This window comes from Sphaerodactylus townsendi, linkage group LG05 (genome assembly GCF_021028975.2).
Source record: "Sphaerodactylus townsendi isolate TG3544 linkage group LG05, MPM_Stown_v2.3, whole genome shotgun sequence".
Classification (NCBI taxonomy): domain Eukaryota; kingdom Metazoa; phylum Chordata; class Lepidosauria; order Squamata; family Sphaerodactylidae; genus Sphaerodactylus; species Sphaerodactylus townsendi.
The window spans coordinates 76,395,674-76,420,333 of NC_059429.1; the positions used below are offsets into that span (position 1 = coordinate 76,395,674).

General features: G+C 44.5%; 1 protein-coding gene across 5 annotated transcripts in view; it reads right to left on the bottom strand.

Moving 5' to 3' along the window:
* Window positions 1–24,660, bottom strand: part of SZT2 (SZT2 subunit of KICSTOR complex) — a 92,667-nt gene that overhangs the window by 2,575 nt on the left and 65,432 nt on the right. For 4 of the 5 annotated variants that reach the window (XM_048497163.1, XM_048497159.1, XM_048497161.1 and 1 more), the window contains exons 41-69: window positions 24,537–24,642; window positions 23,914–24,037; window positions 23,346–23,498; window positions 21,575–21,677; window positions 21,271–21,388; window positions 21,031–21,142; window positions 20,478–20,596; window positions 20,167–20,331; window positions 17,457–17,541; window positions 14,611–14,784; window positions 14,235–14,417; window positions 13,265–13,425; window positions 12,436–12,602; window positions 12,010–12,107; window positions 10,635–10,767; window positions 10,363–10,487; window positions 10,139–10,248; window positions 9,831–10,013; window positions 9,459–9,729; window positions 9,064–9,143; window positions 5,799–5,924; window positions 5,467–5,669; window positions 5,123–5,216; window positions 4,854–4,934; window positions 4,389–4,463; window positions 3,330–3,543; window positions 1,919–2,102; window positions 870–992; window positions 165–645 (exon numbers count right to left, since the gene is read on the bottom strand). In XM_048497163.1, the coding sequence (XP_048353120.1) occupies window positions 165–645; window positions 870–992; window positions 1,919–2,102; window positions 3,330–3,543; window positions 4,389–4,463; window positions 4,854–4,934; window positions 5,123–5,216; window positions 5,467–5,669; window positions 5,799–5,924; window positions 9,064–9,143; window positions 9,459–9,729; window positions 9,831–10,013; window positions 10,139–10,248; window positions 10,363–10,487; window positions 10,635–10,767; window positions 12,010–12,107; window positions 12,436–12,602; window positions 13,265–13,425; window positions 14,235–14,417; window positions 14,611–14,784; window positions 17,457–17,541; window positions 20,167–20,331; window positions 20,478–20,596; window positions 21,031–21,142; window positions 21,271–21,388; window positions 21,575–21,677; window positions 23,346–23,498; window positions 23,914–24,037; window positions 24,537–24,642 (4,351 nt within the window). The remainder of the gene's footprint in view (window positions 1–164; window positions 646–869; window positions 993–1,918; window positions 2,103–3,329; window positions 3,544–4,388; window positions 4,464–4,853; window positions 4,935–5,122; window positions 5,217–5,466; window positions 5,670–5,798; window positions 5,925–9,063; window positions 9,144–9,458; window positions 9,730–9,830; window positions 10,014–10,138; window positions 10,249–10,362; window positions 10,488–10,634; window positions 10,768–12,009; window positions 12,108–12,435; window positions 12,603–13,264; window positions 13,426–14,234; window positions 14,418–14,610; window positions 14,785–17,456; window positions 17,542–20,166; window positions 20,332–20,477; window positions 20,597–21,030; window positions 21,143–21,270; window positions 21,389–21,574; window positions 21,678–23,345; window positions 23,499–23,913; window positions 24,038–24,536; window positions 24,643–24,660) is intronic. The other variant, XM_048497160.1, reaches the window with a different exon arrangement.

Here is a 24,660-nt window from a genome sequence, read left to right on the forward strand (position 1 = left end):
AGGGGGCTGATTAGCTTGCAGAACTGTGCATAGAGATGGATGCTCTGTAGCTCAGCAAGAATGGCAGATGCCCTTTTCAACTCTGTTGTGTGTTTCAAAATAGTATGTGTTTCAACTTGCCATAGGATCTGCTGAACATGACTTGACCCAGCCCAACTACTTACCAGCTGGGGATCGATGTCTGCAATGGACTTCCTGTGCACAGCATCCAGCAGCTCCTCCAGTTCTCCCAGGGAGAGCTTGCCTAACTTGAGCTTGTCAGAGGCAAGGGGCTCAAGAAGGAAGAGCCGCTTCCAGAGGTTGTCACGGCGACAGTGACACTTGGCCAGCTGCACCATGTCACTGAGCTGTGTCTGGGCGGCTGCAACTTCTGAGGCGAGCAGTGGAAAGAGAGGGGATGTGTAGAAGAGCCCAGGGCCCACCTTGATCTGTGGGCCTCCAGCATAGAACTCGCCACTGTTCTCTACCTCCTCCCAGGGCTCTGGAACTTCCTTTCGCTGCCATCCATTCTCTGCTGCCTCCCAAGCTGCACGTCCCAGAACTGGCTCCCGCTGCAGACGAGGCAGTTTTTTGAAACGCCGCATATCAGCTGTTAACCGTGGGAACAATTCCCGCTGGCTTGTCATGATCACATAGAAGTTCAACCTGGGAGGGGGGAGGGGGGAGAGGAGTAAAAGATTGCCATTGCAGCTAATTCCTCTTCAAACAATCTCAAGGCAATTCAGCAACTCTAATATAACCCCTTCCTCCACAAATTCTACCCATAAGTGGCCTGGTTTGCTGCATGGCATGGCCAAAAGAGTCATGTCCCTTCAGACTCATTCTGCTCTCCCAAGTTTCTGCCTGCCACTGTCCAACCCCCCTCTCACCGTAGCATATGTCGCTCGACATCACTCTGCTCCTCAAAGGGTGCTGCACTATGGTAGACAAGAAGCGATACATCAAAGTCATCATGGTGACGCAGACCCTCAGAATCCTTGTAGGAACCAGAGCTGAAAGCACAGAGTGACATAAGAGATTCTCTATGGGGTATGTGTGTTAAGAGGGATGCAGTGGGGGAGACAGGTGAAGTTTTTTGGCTCATTGCAACTAGTAGTTCAAATGAACTGGAAGGTAACACCAATGCAACATATACTTTGCCTCTTGTGAGCTAATCCATCACCTACAAATATATGTATGACTTGACTCATCATTAATGAAGAACTGTAATAAGCTTCAGACATGCTTCGGGTTCATGGATGTCTGACAGCTTTTGATTTACAGCTCATTTGCCATATTATACAATTTGGACCAAGTCATCAGATTAGTAAAGTCAATAGACAGTAATAGCTCAATAGGTCTGGAATTGCAGGACATCATATATATTTGAAAGTGTGTACCTGGGGTCCTTTATGTGTTAGTTTCCCTGGCCAGCAGTACTCATTAAACAACTAACATCTCCACCCTATAATTCATCCATGTACTATAGTGGAGTCTGTATATATTTGCTTTTTTGTGAATACTAGTAATGATCTACAAAAACAAGGCAATTAGGAAGGCTGTTGCTGGAAATGTCTGCCTTTTGTGCCAGAAAAAATGTACGCGCACTTGTTTGTTTTGTGCAAGAGGAGTGTTCTGCATTTGAATTTTCCCATCCTGAATATTGAAACTTCCCTGTAGTGCATGCCTAAATCCTGCTCCAGGGCAGCTAACACTTCACAGGAGTACAAATTTCAGCATAAAATGATAGAAAGCTCATTCCATTAGATAGTGAATCTGGAATAGTGAGTGTCCCATATTAAGGAATGGAATTACCTTTACAAGAACTACAAAACAAGTGAAAAATAGAAGCTGACCAAAAGGACACTGGCAGTACCAACCAAATGGCACAGGTGGTAGAGAAACCATGGCTTGTTAACACATACAGAAAATTGCTCACCTGTTCCAAATGGAGACTAGGGCATACTCATTTTGCTCAAGGCTGGGGGTTCCCTTCTTGCCCTCAGTGCCAGTTCCTGGCCTGACCATGCGTAGTGGCTTCGTGCGGTAGGTGCTGGCATGGTCAGTTATGTAGTTGTAGAGCTGGTGGGCTGTGATGGTGTTGGTAGGCAAGGCCAGTGAACCTGTGGAAAAATAATGTGCACATCATTATGTGCACATCACCTATACCTTACGACTTATATATACGACACTGACTTATGGCAATCCAGTGGGGTTTTCAAGGCTAGAAACATTCAGAAGTGGTTTGTCACTGCCTGCTGTGCATTGTGACCCTGACTTCCTTGGTGGTCTCCCATCCAAACACTAACCAGGACTGACTCTGCTTAGCTTCTGAGATCTAACAAGATTGGGCTAGCCTGACCTATCAAGGTTGGGGAGCAGATGTTTCTAGGCAATGCTAACATACCCCCTGCTGTGAGCTGGGCTTTTGCAGGGTTGCTGGATCCATCTAAATGACCTCTGCAATGGGAAGGATGGCATTTTGGGCACATGTGCTCCCACTGCAGGTGCCTATTTCAAGCTGAGGTCACTGTGGATTCCATCTTGCCCGTCTCCTTGTTCCAGCTGTTATCCAAACCCCATACAGCAAACTCTATGTCATGTCACAAACACATGAAGTATGTCAGGATTAACCTTAGGAAACTTACAAAACATGATGCTGCCCAAAGCCCTATTAACTGCAGACCGTGGTGTATGTATATTTTATACCCGTGCAATACACACACATGGCCCCACCTCCCTCACACTATACAGAGGCTTATTTGCTCCGTAAATCTGGCTTGAAGAATGTATAGGCTTTTTATAGTATCTGCTCAGTCCCATGTTATGTGTAACCAGGTATCTTTTTCTAACTGGAATGAAATGCACAGTGAAGTGGAGACAGCTCCTGTGGAATTTAAATCCAGAATTTGGTCTTGTCCCTCAATATTAATTTTAAAATGTTAGTTCCTTGGTCTTCGGGACCTGTCTACTTTGGTTATGAAAACCTATAATATCACGTACATATGAAACCACCTTACACTAAGTCAGACCATTATTCTGTCAAGACCAGTCCTGTCTATTCTGGGCTAACAGAACCTCTCCAGGGTTTCCTTCATATCACCACCTGATCAATTTTAAATGAAGATGTCAGAGATTGAACTGGAACCTTCTGCATGCAAAGCACTCTAGCCACAGTCTCCTCACACTGATGGTGCTGCATAGTAAAATCAGCCCAATTACTATCAGCCTTCTTTTGGCTCCCATATACTATGGCTACTTACTGGTTCTCTAGGACAGTCTTGGATGGATGTCACAAGACCTGTAGTGTGAAATCTAGGAACCTCCCATCTGCCCTCAAGAGCATTTACCCTGGAAGATGTGGTTGCGTCCAAACTTGGGAATGTCAGGATGCTGGGCAATGAAGTCTTCCAGGAATCCGGTGAGGTGATAGCCTTGTCGCAGTGCCATGTAGGAGCCAAGCAGGTATTGGTGCACAATGCGCAAGTGGAAATCATAGCTGAATGAGTGCACATGCATGAGATCACGCACCTTGTCGCACTCCTCCGTGAAGAGCATGGAGAGCTAGGAAGAATCAAGAAATCACCAGCCTGCAATCGACAGTCTAGCATGGCTAGAGTATTATTCCATAGTTTATGGATTAAATGTGATGCATGGATTAGGAGTTTCACATAAAAGGGGGTGATGGAAGCTGTTGAGTCGGATACTTTTCTCAGTACTGATTCTCTCCAATATAGGCAACAGTTTAATTTCTATAGAAAGTATCTTGAGCAGAAGCCTTGGGCAGAATCACTGGGTATAGCTATGTTAAATGACTTTCCTTATTTTGTCTTGGGAGCACTAAGGTTTAACTTGCACAGCCCTAATCTGTGTAGTTATCTTCACAATTCTCCCACAGAATCCAGCTCCCAACTCTTCTATATGCCACATGCCCGTATCCCATGAGCCCAATTCTTCCTCCTTCTCTGGTATTGATGTTTGTTTGCAATTAAGACCAAATGGAAAAACTCGGAATCTGTCCCTTGTGGTTACTTCTGCTGATGTTTCATGGAGTGCTTCATGAATGAAAACTGATTAGTTTAATTAAATAATCTAACATTTACATAATTTATTTAGTCTTCCTTCAAGTTGTGGCATTTGACTTTTTGAGTTGCAGCTGATAAAGAGCTGGTTTAAACATGACAGCCCCCATGTGAAGGCCACCCAAAAGTACTGTTTTTCTTGCTAAGGCACAACGTAAGAAAGGAGAACAGACTGGATAGAACCCACCCTCTCTCTCAAGTCACAGCCAGGGAAGACTTCAGATTCACACTGTCCTCAAGCCAATTTTCGCATATGTATTGGAGCAATATTTCCTAAACTAACCCACATTTTGGTTCCTGCAGCAGGTCATTATCTAGAAATGTTACCTGTGAATTGACAGTCTGACCCATGGGGATCCGTGAGCACTCCAGTGCATACTGCTTCACACAGAAATAACAGCCCTAAGGACAGCAGAAATAAATGAAATATTGGCCTGCACCTGAACAGGTAGTCAAACCTTGTCATTTGCAGAACTGACTGCTGCTTAGAGTGACTAGATCAACAGTGCCACTGCTACCTTCCATCGGAGCTGGACTAGCTCAACCTGTATTTTTCCCCATCAGCGTCAGCTCTATTAGCTTATTCATGGCTGACCATGTCCTACTCCACTGTACCATAGCTCACTTCTGAGGCCTGTGAACACATATACTTGCTTTTGTCACTTAAATACACTACTAGTATTTAAGTATACACTTAAATACACTACCAGAGCCCTCCAGGGGTGGGCGGTATAGAAGTTGAATAAACAAACAAACAAATAAATAAATAGTATGGGAGCACTTTTCACTCACCTGGAAAGCCAGTTCCATTAGCACAATGCCCCCAGGCAGAGCTCTTTGCAGGTGGTATGTAGTGACAGGAGGGCTGGTGCTCTGGAAAAAAAGTGTTTGCACTGATGTGGTGCAAGAACAGCTCTCTGGTATCTAGGGATCATCTGTTGGTGTCTGGTGAACAATCTCTAGCCTGCTCTAAACAAATCAACCCTCCCTCCAAACAGTAGGCCACATGGGCTGGTATGTTTATGCCAGAAGGCCTCAGTGTCCAGTAGGAGATTGCTCACCTTTGGACTCCCATCAGTCTTTGGTCTGCTGAATGAGAAGGATCCTCGCCCTTCACTGCCCATTGCTGCCAGAGCTCTGATCCGATTTGTGCTGCTGCAAACCAGAAGTTATTATAGGGAAAATATCAGGGATCTGCAGGGGTATCCTAACCCTACTGGATGTCAGTATCAGACTGGACATCCCACTTTTTTTTTCATTCTGAAGTAAATATTCCTAAACATCTCAAAGCCACATTCTGAAGCAGATCCTCCTGCAAAACAAGCATTTGCATACTATGCAGTTCCTAAAACAGTAACAGTTGTTCCTAAAATTAAGACTGCCCTGGTCTTCAATCCCCACTGACCTGCGGGTGGGTGAGGTTGGGCGCACCTGCACCAAGATGAAGCCCATGCTCTGCAGGTACTGGATATACTGCTGCAGGAAAGCATGGCACAGCTCTAGCAGCCACGCCTCATCCTTGGTCCGACATGGCAGCCCCTCTGTAGAGTCGCAGCTGTGGCTGCGGTCTCTGCTGGATGCTGTGGAGTCATTTGAATGGTGTCGTTTCTGCACAGCAAGCAAGAACAGAGATAGTTTTCACAAAGAGCGTGGGAAAGGACCTTGCGCTGAAACCCAAGAAACAGTTTTGATTACATGTATCAAAGAAATATGCACAGGTTCCCCGTATTTTTTCACCTTTCCCTCTGGCTTGCTTTGTTGATCAGCCTGAATCTGCTGCCGGAAGGTTGGATCAAAGAGCAGTGGTGTAGCACAGTAGTGGACCAAACGCGATGACTGCTTCAGGGTTTCCAAATCTGCAATCTGCACACACATACATACATGGGTAACCATGAAGCACTTTCTGGCTGTGGTTATATCAAGTTCATCTTTTTGCCATATGGACCTCTTGGAGAATAAAGGGGACTGATGTTATGAAGTTGAACTCAGTTCCCAAAGGTTTTGTTCCTGGCCACAGACATCTCACACAGGCATGACAGCTTATCTGTACAGCTCAGAGAACTGAACATACAGCATTTAGCAAGGGTGCTTGTCTTTAATTTCTGATAACGCGAAACTGAATTTCAGTCCTCGTTAGTCTGAACGGTTACAAGTTTGCTACAACTGCGTCTATGCCTATCATTTGAAGTAGCGTGAATTCAGCTTGCTGCTGCGACAAAAGTGAGGAACCTAAAGGAGCCCTTGTACCAGCACATCTTGCTTTGTTTTATTTTATTCCACATCACCCCTTTTGTGGCTCTGTAGTTCACATGTACAAGGATCCAAATGGGAATGAGCGACAAATGTAATACATGAAGCATTAAGCCAATGCACCAATGTATATGACTGACACTCATGCACCCTAGCCTGCTGTTTCAAGATACAAGCAACAGGAGCATAATTGCTGCCCAGAAATGACAAGGAGACTCTGCCTAAAAGTCAGCACCTTAACTTTTTCTAGTAAAGTTTCCCCTTCAGTCGTGTCTGACCCTGGGGTACCACTGCAAGCAGTGATTTCATAATATACTTTTTCTAGTATAGACAGCCATTTTCAGGAACACTATCCAGAATAGAGACTATTGAGAAAACTCAGCAATCAAGGAATAAGAGGGGAAGTCCTCCTATGGATTAAAAACTAGTGTAGAAACAGGAAGCAAAGGGTGGGTGTAAATCGGAAGTTCTTACAATGGAGGGATGTAGGTAGGGTCCCCCATAAACGACCTGGAAGTAGGGGTGGGTAGCGTGGTGGCCAAATTTGCGGTTGATACCAAATTATGTAGGGTGGTGAGAACCGCAAAGGATTGCGAAAAGCTCCAAGCGGACCTTGATAAATTAGGTGAGCGGGCTAAGAAATAGCAAATGCAGTTCAATGTAGCAAAATGTAAAGTGATGTACGTAGGGGCAAAAAATTCCAAATTTCACATACACGCTACGGGGGTCAGTGCTATCAGTTACAAACCAGGAAAAGGACTTGGGCATCTTAGTTGATAGTTCTATGAAAAAGGCAGCTGTGAAAAAGGCAGACTCTGTGCTGGGGATAATTAGGAAAGGAATTGATAATAAAACTGCAAAGATTGTCATGCCCTTATATAAAGCAGTGGTGTGACCACACTTGGAGTACTGTGTTCAGTTCTGGTCGCCACATCTCAAAAAGGATATTGAAGAGATAGAAAAAGTGAAGAGAAGGACAATGAGGATGACTGAGGGATTGGAGCACCTTCCTTATGAGAAGAGGCTGCAGTGTTTGGGACTCTTTAGTTTGGAGAGGATACATCTGAGTGGGGATATGATTGAAATCTATAACATTATGCATGGGGTAGAAAATGTTGACAGAAATTTTTCTCTCTTTCTCACAATACTAGAACCAGGGGGCATTCATTGAAAATGCTGCGGGTAAGAATTAGGACTAATAAAAGGAAACATTTCTTCATACAACGTATGATTGGTGTTTGGAATATGCTGCCACAGGAGGTGGTTATGGCCACTAACTTGGATAGCTTTAAAAGGGGCTTGGACAGATTTATGAAGGAGAAGTTGATCTATGGCTAGCAATCTTGATCCGTCTTGATCTGAGATTGCAAATGCCTTAGCAGACCAGGTGCTCGGGAGCAGAAGCAGAAGGTCATTGCTTTCACCTCCTGCATGTGAGCTCCCAAAGGCATCTGGTGGGCCACTGTGAGTAGCAGAGTGCTGGACTAGATGGACTCTGGTCTGATCCAGCAGCCGCTTTCTTATATTCTTAACAGATAAGAGACTTTAAGTATCAAATGTTTGCAGTATGCCCTGAATAAGTCTTAGGCTAAACAGCTTTAAGTCAACTGTTTGGCCTGGGCAAATAATCTGATACACAAATGTGCCATGCTATAAATTGCCTCAGTGTGTTTTGATGAGATAAAGTATCCATTTACTGAATTAAAGAAATAATGCTAATGTACTGGCCATTGTGGGTTTTCTGGGCTGCATGGCCAGGGTCTGGTAGTTTTTGCTCCTACTATTTCTTCGGTATCTATGGTTGGCGATTACAGAGAGCAGCCACAGAGAGAAACGCATGTTACCACAACGTGCCTCCGTAGATGCCAGCCATAAATGAAGGCAAAACGTTAGGAGCAAAAACTACCGGACCATGGCCACAACAGCCAGTTGATTAAGGCTGTGAAAGCCTTCAATAATTCAAATCCTTATGTACAGTGAACAGACCATATGCTGGAACCCAGTAGCACTCAAATGATAATGTCCAGTTAACTCATCCTGGTGAGCTTCGCATACTCTGTTGTTCACAGCAACCCTAGCTGCACAGAGACTCCTCTTCACTACCACATCAACACTGCCCTGCTCCACCCCACCTTGGGCTAGTCACAGCTTCTCGGAGCTCTCTCAGCCCCACCTACCTCACAGGGTGTTTGTTGTGAGGGGGGAAGGGCAAGGAGATTGTAAGCCCCTTTGAGTCTCCTGCAGGAGAGAAAGGGGGGATATAAATCCAAACTCTTCTTCTTCTTGATTTAAAAGATATTATTTAAATTGGTTGTCTTATACTTCAGATATTTCAGTACACTGCTTTGGATCTCCTTGGGGTCAGAAATGTCTAAATGAATGAACCCACATTTGCCTTCACATACTAGTTGTTTCTGGGATGGTTGGGAGGAATCTGTGGAGTCTATTATCTTGTGTGAAGTAGTCCTCAGCCTAATAGTTAGACTGTTCAATTCACACTAAACAAACCCCACTGAAATCTATTCTGTGCTTTGTTAATGAGCGTGAAAATAGCAGGGATACAAGTGGCTTCCAAGTGAGTAGGTCCTAAGAAGCCACTGATCTTGTGGGTCTCACAGCTCTCCAGCAAAGTCCTTTTCCAAATGGAAGAAAGCTTCCACTACACCCTTCCCTCTCATTTAACCCCAAGGGAAGCAGTATCAAGCCTTCCCCCTTGAAGCAGTGCCCATGTCCCAAGTCTCTCTGAACTCACACTGATGGGCATGTTGGACTGTGCGGACCTCTGCTGCCATGTCACAAAGAGATTCTCAATCTTCATCTGTTTCTCCAGCTCTGTGGAAGAGAAGTAGGAGCTGAGGAGAGCAGGACCAGACCAAAAGTGTGATAACATTTCTCAGTCGAAAACTCAAGCTTCACCTGGCCTAGAAACTGGATGCCTTCAGAAAACCTCCAACACAGGAAACCTTTCTAAGCTCTTTCTTCCGAAAACAAGACCGTTTTGTGGCTAGTTCTCCTTCTTTATTTGTACCAGTCTTGGGGAATTTTTTCTTGCTCCGTGATCACAGAGAACAGCCCCATCCCTGACCCAATGCAGAAATACTCACAGCTGCACAGAGACCTCTCCCTTACCCCCATCATTCCATTTACCTTTCCTCTCTATATTCTTGATCTCCAGGAACTGAGCTCCATGCTGGGCCACCCGGTCAAGGACACTCAGCTCTGAGCTGTGATGGATCGGTCGGTTGACTGAGATATCACGAAGGGCCTCATCAAAAGGAACCATATAAGAAGGGAAATGCATGGGTGGCAAGATACGTGCAGAGCTGCTCAGCCGACCTTGTTCTTTGCTTGGGGGAGCGCTGGAATTGCGGATCAGGGCATCCACATCCAGAGTGGAATTCAAAAAGGGATTTTGCTCCTATATACAAGGAGGAGAGGGCAGAGAGATTCAGCGCAAAGCAACTAAGGACAGATGGTTAAATGGCAGTTCAGCACAGGAAAGCTAAGAAATAGGGGTACCTGCTTGCTGTCCTCATGCCATGGTGTGTCCATGTAGCAGTAGTGATGGAAAAGGCCAAGTTTCTGGCTGAGCAGACAGTGCACAACATGGGCACGGGCATTCTGCCACTGCAACAAGCGAGTGAGGGAGCTGCTCAAAGCACTGCCCAGGTCCACAGACCAATTGTAAGTGTAAAGAACCATCTGAGGGGGGAAAGGGGACATGTAAATCCACATTTGCATTGCTAGCACAGACTAAAATGGCTCAAAAGCTCAACCTGGGCCCAGAAATTTGTGTAGGTCAGGCTCTAACCCTGTCTGGTAAGCACCTTTTTGTCAATGATCTCCATAAAAAGGAATCTTTGCCGAGGGACCACATCAACACCTTTCTCTGTGGTGCCAAACTCAGTGGCCTCAAACCGCTGGAATCCCTTTAGGACTGAAATGATACAGAGAAGGCAACAAAGCAGAGTTTATTTCTGAGATTCCTGCCTTGATCCAGAAGCAGTAAAGAGCAAGTTTTCACTTTCTGGCTCCCCACACTGCCTTTCACCTTGTTCTGTGCTGTGATGCCATTGATGGAAACTACGCCCCAGCAAGGTGAAGTGTCGAATGACAGCTGGTCGGGCAGTGGTGCCTGGCAGGGAATATGGCACAAAGGAGACCCCTTGGGGACAACTGCAGAAGAAAGACAAGGAGTTTCATGGAAGTACAGTAATATCCACCCCCATCATGTACCATTCTCGCCCTGCTGAGAAAAGTACCCAAATGGCATTCTAGGCAGCATCTAGCCAGCCACCAAGGTGGTCTTGCTCCAGCTCCTACCTGACTCTTTCAAACACTTTGACAGAGATGTCATTTGCCAGTGTGGCGACAAGGCTCACTACCTCCAGCAGGATGGAGGGGAGGAGGAAGCGAGAAACACACTCCAATGAACACTGCTGTACAGAGGGACACCCTGCAAGGGAAAGGAAATGCCATGTGAGGGGGAGGCTTAAGTGAACACTCAGAAAATTTGCAAAAGGCAAAGGAAAGACATGCTGTGGAATGATCAACAATACTCAGCCATTTGTAAGGATTCTAAGACTAGTACTAAGTCAAAATATCCTATAAAGAATTACGGACAAGAAGAAGAGAGGAGACCAAAGAGAGCGCCCTGCATCAAGCACAGCCATGTTCCTAGATGTATGGTGAAAAAAGATCTGGCATTCACAACAGTTAGAAGCAACTTATCTATTATATGTTCCCTCCTGCACACACCCTCTGTTTCTCTCACTTTCTGCGCCCCAAACAGAAACAACCCAAAATCTACGCTGCTGATGTTGCAGGCAGGATGTTGACCAGAGTTGGCTGTAGGGACCTTGCCACTTCACTCTTGGCCCAACTATACTGGCTCCCAATTTGTTTCTGAACACAATTCAAGGTGCCTGTCTTGATCTTCAAAGCCTTATATGGTTTGGGACCAATATACCTGAAGGCCTGCCCGCTCCCTTATGAAGGTGCCTAAACCCTGTGGTCATCTTCAGGAGTGGGTTGCTCTGTGTAGTCCGGCCTTCTGAGATTACAGGCAGGTAGCCACTTGGGAGAGGGTGCTGACAGTGATGGCATCAAAGCTCTGGGACACAATCTCCCCAGGGAGATTCATCTGTTTCCTTCTGTTGCCATTTTCTGCCAGCAGGTAGAGACTTTTTTAAAAATTTCATTTGGTATTCCCTCAGTTATCCCTCCTTCCTAACCAATGTTTCAATTGCTGTTTTTATGTCTTGCACACATTTTAACATTTTTATTGTTCTAATGATCTGTGAAAAGGGGTGGTTTTAATAGTTTTTATCATATTTATTTTCAATTATTAACCACCTTGGGTAAAGGCAGCAGGACGGAATATAAAATGTTGTTAATACCAATAACAACAATTATTATTGTTATCTAGGTTAGCACAGAATTTAAACAACTGACAAGAACAGGGGTGGTGGTGGCACAGCCTCAGTCTGACAGCAGAGGAGGAAACCAATGAGGAGGGAAAGAATTGCTCAAAAGGCACAAATGCCCAGGAACATCCATTTCTGGCTTCTGAATCTGTAACACCACTCCAGCATCGGCAAGCTTTCTTTCCATCCTTAAAAATGCAGAAACAAAGCCATGCTGGGCTACAGTGGAACAAACTGTAGAAGTGAAGTAATAGGGCAGGTTAGGCACAAACCTAGGTGCTTCATGAATGCCATCCAGAACTGGCAGGTCTGACTGAAAACTGGGTGGAGGATACCAGCATCTCCTTCCTCTAATTGGCAGGTCCGACGTCTGTGAAGAGAGCACCTGTTACTCAAAGTCAAACCCAGAAGAATATAAAACAAAATGAGGGGCAAGAAAGGAAAAATCAGGTCAAAAGGCACCCCCCCCCCCACACACACACTGAAATACATGAAGATGTGCAGTGCCCAGAAATCAGCTAAGACTATATCCAGTCTGCACTCAGCAGCACCAACTAGATCACTACAGTAGCCAGCCCTCCCTCCTGGGGGGCGGGGCCCAGGATCTTTTCATAGAGAAATTGTTCCTTCCAGCCAGTGAAGAAAAGGCAGTCTTTGGATAAGACTGCCTGTTCCCAGCTTTCCTGAAAGATGCTTGCCTCTGGGTCTGCCCCTGCTCTACAGCTGCTGCAACCCGCTCCTGGCTCGAGGGCTGCTTTACATTCTCAGTCTTGTGGCGACGGCGGGTGCGACTCTCTTCCGGCCGCTCCAGCACAATGTCATCTGTGGTCTTCGGGCTTCCTTGTTCCACCATCTCTGGTTTACTCTGAAAATCAAGGTTGGGTATTAAAAAGAGAGGCCAAAGCAGCCATGCTTACCCCCATTTCTTTGGCATGGATGGTTTCACACTGTGTCTATCTCTCCCGCAAATTTCTGCATTATGTAACTTTTATTTACTAGCACTGTTCTTCTATTTTTAGCATTTATATAGGATTTTTAAAGCATTTATATATTTTGAAATGCTATTTTTTAGCATTTATATATTTTGAAATGCACTTTTTGGATTTCACAACATTTCAAATACATTATTGTGGTAACCTTGAAAACCAACACTGCAGGGCAGTTATTTTTATATAACAAATAGGGGGTTGGGACAGATGGAGATGTAGTGACTTGGTTGAAGTTCCTTAGTGAATTTACAGCCAAGGCACTTCCTGCCCAACAGGAAGACACACCCTTAGCCATTATGCCAGATTTACCCAGCTTGTGATGCACCAAGATCAGCACCAGGGCTTTCACAAATGTCTTGGGTTTTCTGCCTTCCTGAGGCTATTCAACTACCTGGTTGGTCACAATACCTGGCTGCTGAACCATTTGGATGAACAGGTTATAAATGATATAGGCTGCGCTATTCACAATGATTAGTTTCTGCTCTCCCCTACCATTCCCACAACATATCCCACCATCATCTTCCCATGAAATCATTACCAGCATGTCCCAGAAGCTGCGCCGGCCCATCTTACTGGTAGGTGTAATGGGTTCACCAGCAACTGCAGCAGGCACCATGAAATGCAGTGGGTGAGGACAAACTCTGCCTCCAGCAGGTTGGGTCAGTCCCTTAGTCTCTGTCACCATCCCGCACAGGTTTCCTGAAAGCATATTGCCCATCCATTAGATAGATATTTTAAAATATTAGAACCCCAGTTTTCTCTGAAAGGGCTCAAGGCAGTTCCACCCTGTTTTGCCTCCTTCTCCAAAACTGCTCTAGAAACTCCCTTCCCCTTCTTCCCACCCGTGGAAACTACAAAACGAGCTGCCTTTCTGTCCTGTTGGGTTTCTTGCTTCCACGAGCTTGGCAGCAATATTCACCAAAAGGCACGAGGGGGCAAGGTGGATATGGAATTGCAATTTTTAAATTTTTAGTGCAGTATTGAGTGAAGGTCCTGACCTGGATAGCCCAGGCTAGCCTGGTATCATCAGGTCTAAGATGCTAGCAGGGTTGGCCCTGGCCAGTGCTGGGATGGGAGACAACCAAGGAATACCAGGATCACTATGCAGAGGAAGGCAACGGCAAACCACCTCTGTTAGTCTCTTGCCTTCAAATCCCTTCTGGATTGCCATAAGTCTGCTGCAATTTGATGTACTTTGTACACATTAAGCAAAGATGCTGGTTTTCATCTTCTGGATGTTGGATCTTTTTATGAGTTTTACTGGGACTCAGCCTTAGGTTTAGGAAAGGTTGGTTACAGATGCTTCAACAAGTCAACCAAATGATGCCCTGCAAGCTGTTCCTTGCTACTTCATGTAGTGCCCAGCAAACTGAAGCAAAAGACAACACTGCCTCTATACAAAACAACACCAATGAGGCAACATACACTTGTGTAGTCTTTTCAGACATGTCCTCATGATTGGGGACTCAAAAGCTGGAAAAGCTGCCAGCTCCAAGGCAAGCCCTTACCACTGTTGCCTGGATCCTCTAGCTCAGTGGAAGGCTCCACACATAGTGGATTGGGAAGAACACAGAATTCCATGACAGCATCACACAGGGCATGGCGTACAGTACGGCGCAGCCTCTCGGACAGCTGCAGCAGGCTGATGTTGCCCTTTTCCCAGATATCCAGGCGCACCAGAGGACAGATTGCTGTGGAGGAAAAAGCCAATATCAAGAGAGTGTACTTTGGAAAAGGCACAGGTTTTCTGCTGACTCCCAAGTGAATACCAGATACAACCTGGTCTGCTAGATCTGAATAATGAAGGCCACAGTTGCCCAGTCCCATGTTTGCCCACAAACTGCTAGCCTGCCCAAAAAGCAGGCAGTAGTTCCATCTTCTCACCGGGCTGTGATGTGCCAGGTTCAGCCTGATACTGGTTGACAGCAGTCAAATTCTCAAAATCCGCCTCCTGAAGGAATGATGCATTCAGCAGGGATGTGGGTGGTCTCGCCCAGTGAGTTAACGAGATGGGATTTCCACAGCTGTCCACAAAAGACAGGGCAATGCATGCAATCCCTGTGGGATAAGTAAAAGGCCTGCTTGAATCCCAAAGACCACCATGATTACAACCTCTTAGGAGACAGTAGCCTCAGGGTACTTGTTACAGACACACACACAGCCTTCCTTGGAATGCAACTCAAGGGATAAAAAAACATTGTGCACAGGAACAAGATCACAAGCAAGAGCAGATGGAATGAACAGCCAATAGATCAGCACTGCTGGGTATTCATATGTGAATGGGAAAGGGAAAAAGCCTGCACTCACGAGAAACGTGCTGTGAGCTTTCATCTGCAGAAAAAAGACACCCATCAGACACTCAGCAAAGTCCAACCAGCAAAAGCAGCAAGGAGACTTCACCCCTGTCCAGATATTGTTTCCTAATTTAGCTGAAATTAGCAAGCCAGCAGCTTATCCCACCCGCACTGTGCCAAGAGGAGGCTCTGGCTTGTGCTGCTGGGCGCAATACCTTCGCCAGGAGTCCCTCTGGAAACTAGAAGATTGATCAGTGAGTTAATGGATGGGGTCCCATTTGGGCTCTTCTAATCTTTCTCCCAACCTCAGGAAACCGGTATCAATGATCAAACAAAATGTGGGTGAGGTGTTGCTGTCTGTAAGGCACAATCTCTTACCCAGTCAGAGTCTGACATTTCCATGAGGATTGTGAAAGGAGCTGAGGACTCTTTTAATTAGTGGATGAAATCAGCATGCAGTAACAAGATCCTAGGCCTCTATCCAAGAAAACTGACACTCCTCATAGAAAAAAATAGACATTCTCTCCACACACAAAAAAATGTTGACTGAAGAAAAAGGGGAAGCAGAGATGTTGTGCTCCGCATCATCTCGGCAGGAACCATCAACATAACCCCCATCTTCAGTGTAAATCTCAGCAGCCACCCTCAATCTCCGGCCAGCCCTATTTCTGCTTGATGCAGGCTTTGCATGCTAGAAATGCTTACTGCATGCCTGAGGAAGGGAAGCCTATTCCAGGCATGCAGTGGTCAAAATCCATAGAGATGCAAGCCCCAACAATTCTCCCTAGCCTAAATAGCTGCAGCATGTCCAGTATTACTTTATTCAAAAGAAGAAACTAAGAAGAAGCAAAGCAACAGGAACAAGTCATGTCAGCTGTTTCCTGGCCAACCACACAACCGATAACACTAAAAAGGACCGTGGACATTAAACTCCATGGTCTAAATAACCACAGATTAAGCCATATAATCTAGACATTAGCTATATGCCATAAGCAGATTGCACAGAAGGTGCCGGCTCAACAATGAATGCCAGATGGCTCAGGAAAGACAGCCAAATCCACATGCTACAGCTAATGATAGCAGCTCTCCCTCCCCACCCACAAAATACCCTGAGCAAATATGGCATGGGGGAAATTTCTGCCTGCTTGCAAACATGGCACAAAATGTCCAGCACAAAACAAAACCCATTTTCCTGGGTATCAAAAATGTTCAGTAGCATCAGTAACCTCACCCAGCTCATCAATCTGCCACTTATTGCAAAATTCCAATGCACCAAAGAAAGTCTAACTAGCCTCATTCTTCTGGGGAAAAAATCCTTACCAACCTCAAGTCATAAAATGAGGCACCTAAATGTTATGTTCTGTAAGAGTATTCAGCTTTCTTCCATAACTAGTGAAACTTTTAGCGCTCACATCTCTTTTAAAAGAGAGTACTGAAGAAATTGACCTCTAATACAAGAATTCTTCTAATCTTCATACAACATACAGTAATAGCAAAGTTTCCATCATTATTTCTGACAGCCACTATGAATTCTTGAATCTAAGAAACCCAGCTCCTTGGGGCTGGAAGATGATGGAGTCTGTAAAGGCATCTACTGGAAGAGATCTGGACAATCCACACAGGAGAGGAAAAGCGGGCGATACAGTAGGTACCAGAGCAGAAGCAGAAACCACAGCAGGTATTAGATCAGGAGGAGGACAGGAGCAGCACTGGAAAGGTTCATTGGAACGTCAGAATCTACAGGAAGCTACCTTGAAACTGGGAAGGTGGAAACAGGTGCTGCACAAGATCCAACATGGAACCTACATGACAGAAGAATGTTCAGACGCACTTTGAAGTGGTGTGCTGCCTGTACAACCAGACCACAGTGCAGGTAGGAAGAGAGGCAAGTGGATGGGGGGGGGGGGGGAAGAGCACACACACACAAACACACACTCACTCTTACAATATAGCATAAAACCAGCCACAAGCTTTCAGTACCAGCTTGTGACAGCTTGTGTCAGCCCACGGAATAATAATAACCCTAACCCTGCCCCCACCCAGCATTAATTCATGCTTGAATTCTGCCTGTGTACTCAACAAAGGGCCCTCATGTCTCATTTTCAACAAGTTGCCCTTGCTGTCTCATTTTTCTTTTTGGTGCCTTGAATTAGCAACAGTAATATTGCCTGCACAACTCACAGGGCTCTTCAGAAGAGGAACTCCCATCTAAAAGCTGATCTCCATCCAGTTGTTGACCTCATACCAGACAAAGGGAAGGACTGTAAAGGCATGAGGGCCTTCCAGTTTGATCCTCATAGACCAAGAAGCAAGTGACTCTTCTGTATGATCTTCTGGCTTCTGGTATGTGAACACCACAGATCCAGATAAACTTTTTTTCTCCATAAATTGCTTCACCAAAAGATTCAGGCTGCAGAAGTAAATTATGCTGTTTACCTTTGCCACCAGTGCCTTGGCCTCCAGGTTTATTGTATAGGTACAGATCCAGGTCAGGGCCACTGATGTTCTGATGGAAATAGTGCTGAAAAGTAGGGCAAAAACTTATCAGAATTTGGTTAAGAGATGTCTTCCTAGCAAGTGGAGAAATAGAACTTCTTATGGAGGGTTGTGCTAAGAGCAAAATGATTGTATTTCTTAGCACAGAACACCGCTAGGCCTTAGCTTTTGCATTGCAACAAAGGTTCATAACAGTAAGCAGACATTTATTCTTAGACATAAAAACTGTTCTTGTTACTTCTCCGTGGCTTATCCCACTCTTCTGCAACTAGGCTCAGGGTGAGGTACATGGTCCTTTTTTCCTTCATTGTACTCTCACGATAATACTATGATGTAAGTTAGGCTGAGAGAGAGAGTTTTTCCACATACTTGACTTACACCTGATTTTCTGTTGTCATTTGTGGTGTCATCAGTGGCGTCTCAACACACCCATTCCATTTTATTCTTTTGCACATGCTAATGCTGATACACTGCTACAATGATAAGTTAAGCAGGTTCTCTGAATTGCCAGCTTTCATTTTTTTAAAAAAGTCGCTTATCTTCAGGATGCAATGACAACTGTCCAATCATCAAAAAGTGGCCTTGAGGTGGGTGGGACAAAGAAGTGGCAGAAACTTTACTCACAAGAGTAAGTCGAATCACAATTGGCTTCCAGAAGAACATTAAGGTAAAAGTGGTCTCGAAAGAAACAGGAAACAGGGAAAAACCTGAAGTGAAACTAAGGGCCCAAAAATGTGCATGGAAACCAGGGGGTAAACTAAAGTAGTATGGGGACAAAACGGATGAAAAAAAAACTTATGTGGAAAAGCCCAGAGAGGGGGTAGGGAGAGAGAGATTGGCCCAAGATCTCTCAGTGCGCCTCCATACTGACTGAAGACATGAGTCCATCTTTCCCCATGCATGCCACTCTGCACTTCACAAAGGAAGAGGGATTAAAAACATGTATTACACAGAAATAAGTCCTAAAGTTAGGGAGCATTAATTGCGAGGCTGGCTCTGGGCACAAAGTCATCCCAGTGTACACTTGTCATCCTATTTCAGAATTCCCATTACTTTCCTGTCTGTAGCAGTTCAATCTTCCTGTTCTCTATTTCCTTTTGCTCAGAAAACAAAGCCATTGCCTACTATGCCTTTTTCAGCAGATGGTTGTTTGGCATTGTTCTTGGGACATGTTTTCCCATAATCCAATAAGGCTGCTGGAGTCAATTAGTTGAATTTTTCAGGTTTTGGTGGGCCTTTTCAAAGTGTGGGATGCCACACTGTGCCCTTGAGATGGCATAGGATAGATAACAAATCTAAAATGAACAGCTGTCCTCCTGCAAAGAGGAGCCTTTTGCAAACTGAAAGTATATTCTCCCACAATTAAAAATTAAGAATTCACTGTGTAACATTGCCAGCCACAGATGCAGGTGAAACATTAGGAACAAGATCCACCAGACCACGGCCACACAGCCCGGAAAACCCACCACAACCAAAAATTAAGAAGTTGCATCTGACTGGATCAAGCACATTTTTTTGTGCGTTAGACAGTGGGAATAACTTTTTTAGTTGAAGTGACACCTCCAGACAGTGCTGCAGGGTGTCTTAGCAAGCTAAGTTATGAATGGTGCTCAGAAAAGACAAACAAAGAGGCATCTTGAATGAACCAACACCACCATGACATTTAAGCCCAAGTTCACAGTTTGGTATCTAAACAGAGTCCTAACTTGGATAACAGGCTCGAGTGATTTCATCAGATTTTAGAAGCTAACCAGGGTGGGCCCTGGTCAATATTTGGATGGGAGACCACCAAGGAATTTCAGGGTTGCTTTGCAAAGGAAGGCAATGACAAATCATCTCTGTTAGTAGTTTGCATTTAACTCTACAGGGTTGCTCTAAGTCAGCTGTGACTTGAAGGCGGGCGCATGAGCGCACACACACATATACAAAACCTAAGCAATTATTCCAACCTAGGAAATAGATCAGCAACTGTGTTAGTTTTGAACTTCTGAACTTGTGTGCGGTTTCAAAGAATTATGCATTATGACTACAGAAGCTTACCATATTTAAGTGTGAAGTGTGCATTTCAGATTGTGAGAAAAAATCTTACCTATGGCAGATCTCAAGGAGTGGCTTGCTACCACACTCTGAAGCCTTTGCTCAGTTAATGTAAAGCAAGAATAACTTTTTTCCTTGGTCCAATGCTGGGAAATACACACGGAGGCAACAACAACCATGGAAGGAAAGCTTTCTTGATCTGCTGCCTCAACTTCTATTGGCCCTATTATTGTATCCAGAACCAGCTAGCTAATTAGACGGTTGCTTATCCTAATATCAAGAAGTTTTAATAATCATACTTCTTCAAGGGTATATCTCAATTTGGATTCTTTTTTCTATTTTATATTCTCATTCTTAGAGCTTCCGATCAATGACAAATGGACCTTAGAAACCAGTGATGCCCATCCTGGCTTATATCACGAAGTAGGAAACAGAGGGAGATTCAATACCATATTTCTGCCTCATTCTGTAAACTATACTGTAGCTTGGCACCCCTGCTATGCCCCTTGTCCTTTGCATATACACCCTCTGTTCTCTCAATAGAAGAATGAACACTGACATGACTACAGTTCTTCTAGAATTCAGCCAACTGCACAGGTACCCACATGCTCACCTTGAAGTGGTTCTCTACATTGCTGTCCGTATACTTAGGTGTGTGCAGGAAGATCAGCAGGTTCTGATGTAAGTAGCAAGCTACAGCTGGGAGCCAGGGCAGGTAGAATGGAGGGAGAGTAAACTGTAGCACTTCAGTGGGTGGGCTGCCTGGAGGCTGTATAAACTGGAGAGAGAAGAACCTGTCATTGGTTAGAAACAGGAACACATCCATCCCAGAGGCCTACAAATTTCAGTTAAGGAACAAGGAGTGTGACTGAAACAATGAAAAATAGTTTAGGGAACAAGTACAGTCTAGGGCCCAACGATTACCTCCACGTCGGCTGGGGTGAGCTTGCAATTCCGCACAAGCATGACTGTGATGATATCCAGGGTGGCCTCATCCAGGCGCCTGCGTAGAACTTTTACCAACTCATCTGTGATCTCAGGTCCTCAGAGAGTAGAAGAAGGGTTGTGTTAAGAAGTCTTCCCCTGGCTCAACATCATGCAGGAGGTAACATGTGCCTCTTTTTATTTCAGTCAGTAAGACAGTCTTCTGCCTGCCTGTTGCTCTGCCTAAACAGCTTGCTCCACTATACAACACTACACAGTGAGTCAGTTGTTCTTAAGGTGCAGCTTACCATTTACCCACCTTCACTGTTTTCATCTACCACACTAAAGAGATGACATGTGGGCTGACATTGAGAAAATAAAGGAGATCTCCACCCCACCCCCCCGCAAAAAAAATATTGAATTCCAAATCCAGTGGTAGACTTTCTTTCTAAGATAGGATACAAGATCTCGTGCTTGCAGCAGCAAGACTTTGTTATACCCTTGTTCCTTTCTACTTACTTCAATTGCTACGCTGTATGAGTCTGTGGCTCACCTGCCTGTGCCACTCCATGAACCACCAACTGGATGTGTCTGTCCACCTGGCTCACAGGACGGGCTGAATCCACACTACGGCAAGAGGCTGTGTCCAATGAGGAGTGGGAACCCTATCAAGGAAAATGGAAGAAGCTGGAAAGCTGACTGCAAGCCCTCTTGGGAAAAGAGCAGAGCTCTTATCTGGGCTGCTATCTCTCTTGTTCAAGGCACTAAAGGTGCAGTGAGAAAACAGACTCACACTCAGGTCCTCGATATATATGGGCTCTTGGCTGCGTGAAAGTGCCAGTGAACGGCATGCAAGACTTGGGATGATTTCACCTTCCCCACTCTTTCCACTTGAGGTGGTTTCAGAGAGCCTGAGACAGAGAGAAAAAGGAAAGAAAAGTCAAGAGTGCTGAGTTTAGGGCTATTCTACTAAATCAGCGGGAGGAGATGAAGGCCCCATGGACCCCCTGTTTATGGTGCAGGGATTGAAAAACAAAAGCATATCTGAGTTTTGGAAATTAGCAAAGAAAGCAGCTGTGCCAGAGCACAACTCTTACCGCAAATAGAAAACGGACTTGGTTGAACGCTCCTGATAAACAAACATATTCTTCCTGTTCACAACCGAGAAGGCATTGAGCACAGAGCGCAGAGCTTGGATGGCTGCAGGAAAGAGAGAAACCAGCTAACTGCCACAAGTCCAACACACACAAATGCTGCCCCACCAGCCTTCAGTGTTGTCTCTCCAACATTAACTCAGCCTGTTTTCACAACTGGCTCTGCCTGACACACTCTATTATGGTTGTCATTTTAAAAAGTCTATGCTATTTTTTACTAAAATGGGTATCTTGTTCCACCTTCATTTCTGCTCTCATTCTGCTGATGAGAGCAGAAACTAGCCTCTCCTCTCTTAGGGCATGTGCACATCTAGCTGTTCTAAAATTATGGGGAAAAAACAAAACAGCGAAGACTAAAATAATTTAGCAGCCAATCATTTAATCTGATGCTATCAAAAGATCCAACCTGCCTTGACTTCCTCAATAATATACTATCCTGATTCTCAATCCCAGACAACCTTCTAGGGTTATCAGTGGTTAATTCTCAATTTAGAGACTGGTTATATTTTTGATTGTCTGCCATATACGGAATCCAGGGCTAATTTTTTTTTTGCCAGGATGGTTTCTGATATAAATGTCCACTCTACTGTTGAAATTAATATTTCTGTTAGGAGGTTGTGGGTTTTCCGCATTGTATGGCCATGTTCCAGTACTATTTTCTTCTGATGTTTTGCTGGCATCTGTGGCTAGCATTTTCAGAGGACTGATGATCCTCTAAAGATGCCAGCCACAGATGCGGGCGAAACGTCAGCAGAAAATACTACTGGAACACGGCCATACAACCTGGAAAACCCACAAGATCCTAGTGACTCCGGTCGTAAAAGCCTTTGACAAAATTTATGTTATCAGATTCTGATGAGCACCTTTCTCATAGAATGTCTTTATATGCTCTGGCAGCAAAGAAAATAAGATCCAATGTGGTAGATAAGTCAGCTTATTCTTGATTGTTATATTCAATTGGTATATTGCTGTATATTTATTTAATATCACTGCATATTTTAGCCAATGTTGTATATTTTAATTTATCGTGTATATTCATAATGTTTTTGATACAAGAATTGATGTATTTGTAATGGCCCATGGCTACATACAAATAAATTCATTCACATAAAATTGGTATCAAATATCTTTAATAACAATATTAAATCCACTTGTACTTTAAGCTAAGAGACAGGGGGAAATAGTTGTTTCAAATGGCCTTCTTCTAAGTGATATCTAGTTCTTTGGGGGATTTTCTTACATTTTTAAAGAAAGAGGTTTCCAAGGCAATTTTTTACACAGCTTTTCCAGTTTGCAACGAAATAACTTCCTGCCTCCCCACCATCCAGGCCTCTTCTACTAAAAAATGGCTACACTGCAGAGAGTTTCTGTGAAAGCTTTCCTTCCTTCTTGATAAAAGTGCTTCTCTTTGATTATACAAGTTTATCAGTTTATCTAATCCACTATCTCACCTTTTCTCTAAGGAGTTTACAGAGGTGTTGCCTAGCCAGTTTCCTAACTTAGATCCCTCTGTCAGCCTTGGCCCTTTTTGATAATCCAGCTCTCATTCCAATCCAAGGAATTACTTGTATCTCCAAGAGGCTTCAGCTAAGGAGGCACTAAAATGGAACAGAATTTGTTGCCTAGGAACAGAGGAGAGTTCTGTGTGTGTGTCTGTGTCTCTCTGTGTGTGTGTGTGTGTGTTAGGAAATGTTGCCTGCTTTCAGACACCCACCACGTGCAACACCCATGTTGGGCCCCATCTTGAGCCGTGAGTGTACATGGATAATGGTGCTCCAGACTGCATCGCATGCAAAGTGCCCAGGCATGAATTGCATGGTGGCTGCCAGGTAGTCACGAGGTTGGTAGCTTTCCTCTCCAGGGTAATCTACACAGAGGGAAAGGACAGTCAATGTGCAAGTTCTCCAAAGAGATATCTAACAGTCAATTCGCTCGTTCAGCAGAGAGGCTGCTTTGGCATCTCTCTTCCTTCATACTCAAGAAACAAACGCCTCTTAAGCATCCTGACAAAGGAACATTACTAGGGTCCTGTACTAAGAACTGCTGTAGCACGTCACAGCTCATAGGGCAATGGAAAGGATTCTCCACGATACTTCCAGGTCATGAGCAGAAATAAGCCAGAGAATTTCATTCTGTGCCTGCCTCTTCATTATCACCACGAAGGACTTGTGGACACTGCTATGCCATAGAGGTGGAGGGAAGGGCAGAGATGTTGAGCTAGAGGCACAGCAAGCTGGCAAGTAATACCATATTTGTGTATGAATATTGCTCAAAGCTCTTACCATCAGGCCCAGTGCGCTGCCGGTAGGTATATGGTGTCTCACTTTTCCAGATGTCTTCCTCACTCTCAGCAACCAACAGAGAATTACAAATGTGACTATCATGCAGATCTTGTAGCAACAGCCGCTAAGACAAAGGAAGAGAACAGCAAAGATGGAATGGAATGTTTTCTTACCCAGGTTAATCCAGCCATAGTCTCTGCTATTTGGCACAAGTTATAAGGCAAAGTCTGCAACTATATTTATGTAACAGCCTTGATGGCTGTAACTACACAAAAATTAATGCATTTACCTAGCACCCAGAAGCCTTACATTTTCAATTAAAAATGTCGGTTTCCTGGACTTTATGACTAAGGTGAAAAGACAGATCAGTGTCTGTTCAAAAACCCTGAGATTAAAATAGATCTCATTACAGTTGCTCAACTATTATTTGCATATAGTTTCTAATTTACTTTGCTTTCAGTGACACTGCAGATTTTGATGTTTCTGGTTACAGATCTCTTTTGTTTTACTAGCACATTGGTCCTTTCTTAGGCTCTGGTGACTGTACTCCCATTGGAAACTAGCAAGGAGATACTTCTGCCACCTAAAGGAACAACAGCATAGCCAGAATGAATCATAGTTACCTGATTAACAATGCGGCAGATCTCTCCAACTTTCTTCACCACATTACGGTGAAGATGTACACACTCCCCTTCCTCATTCATGGATGATTTCACTGCACTCAGGCTGCTGTGTTAAGAGGAAAAG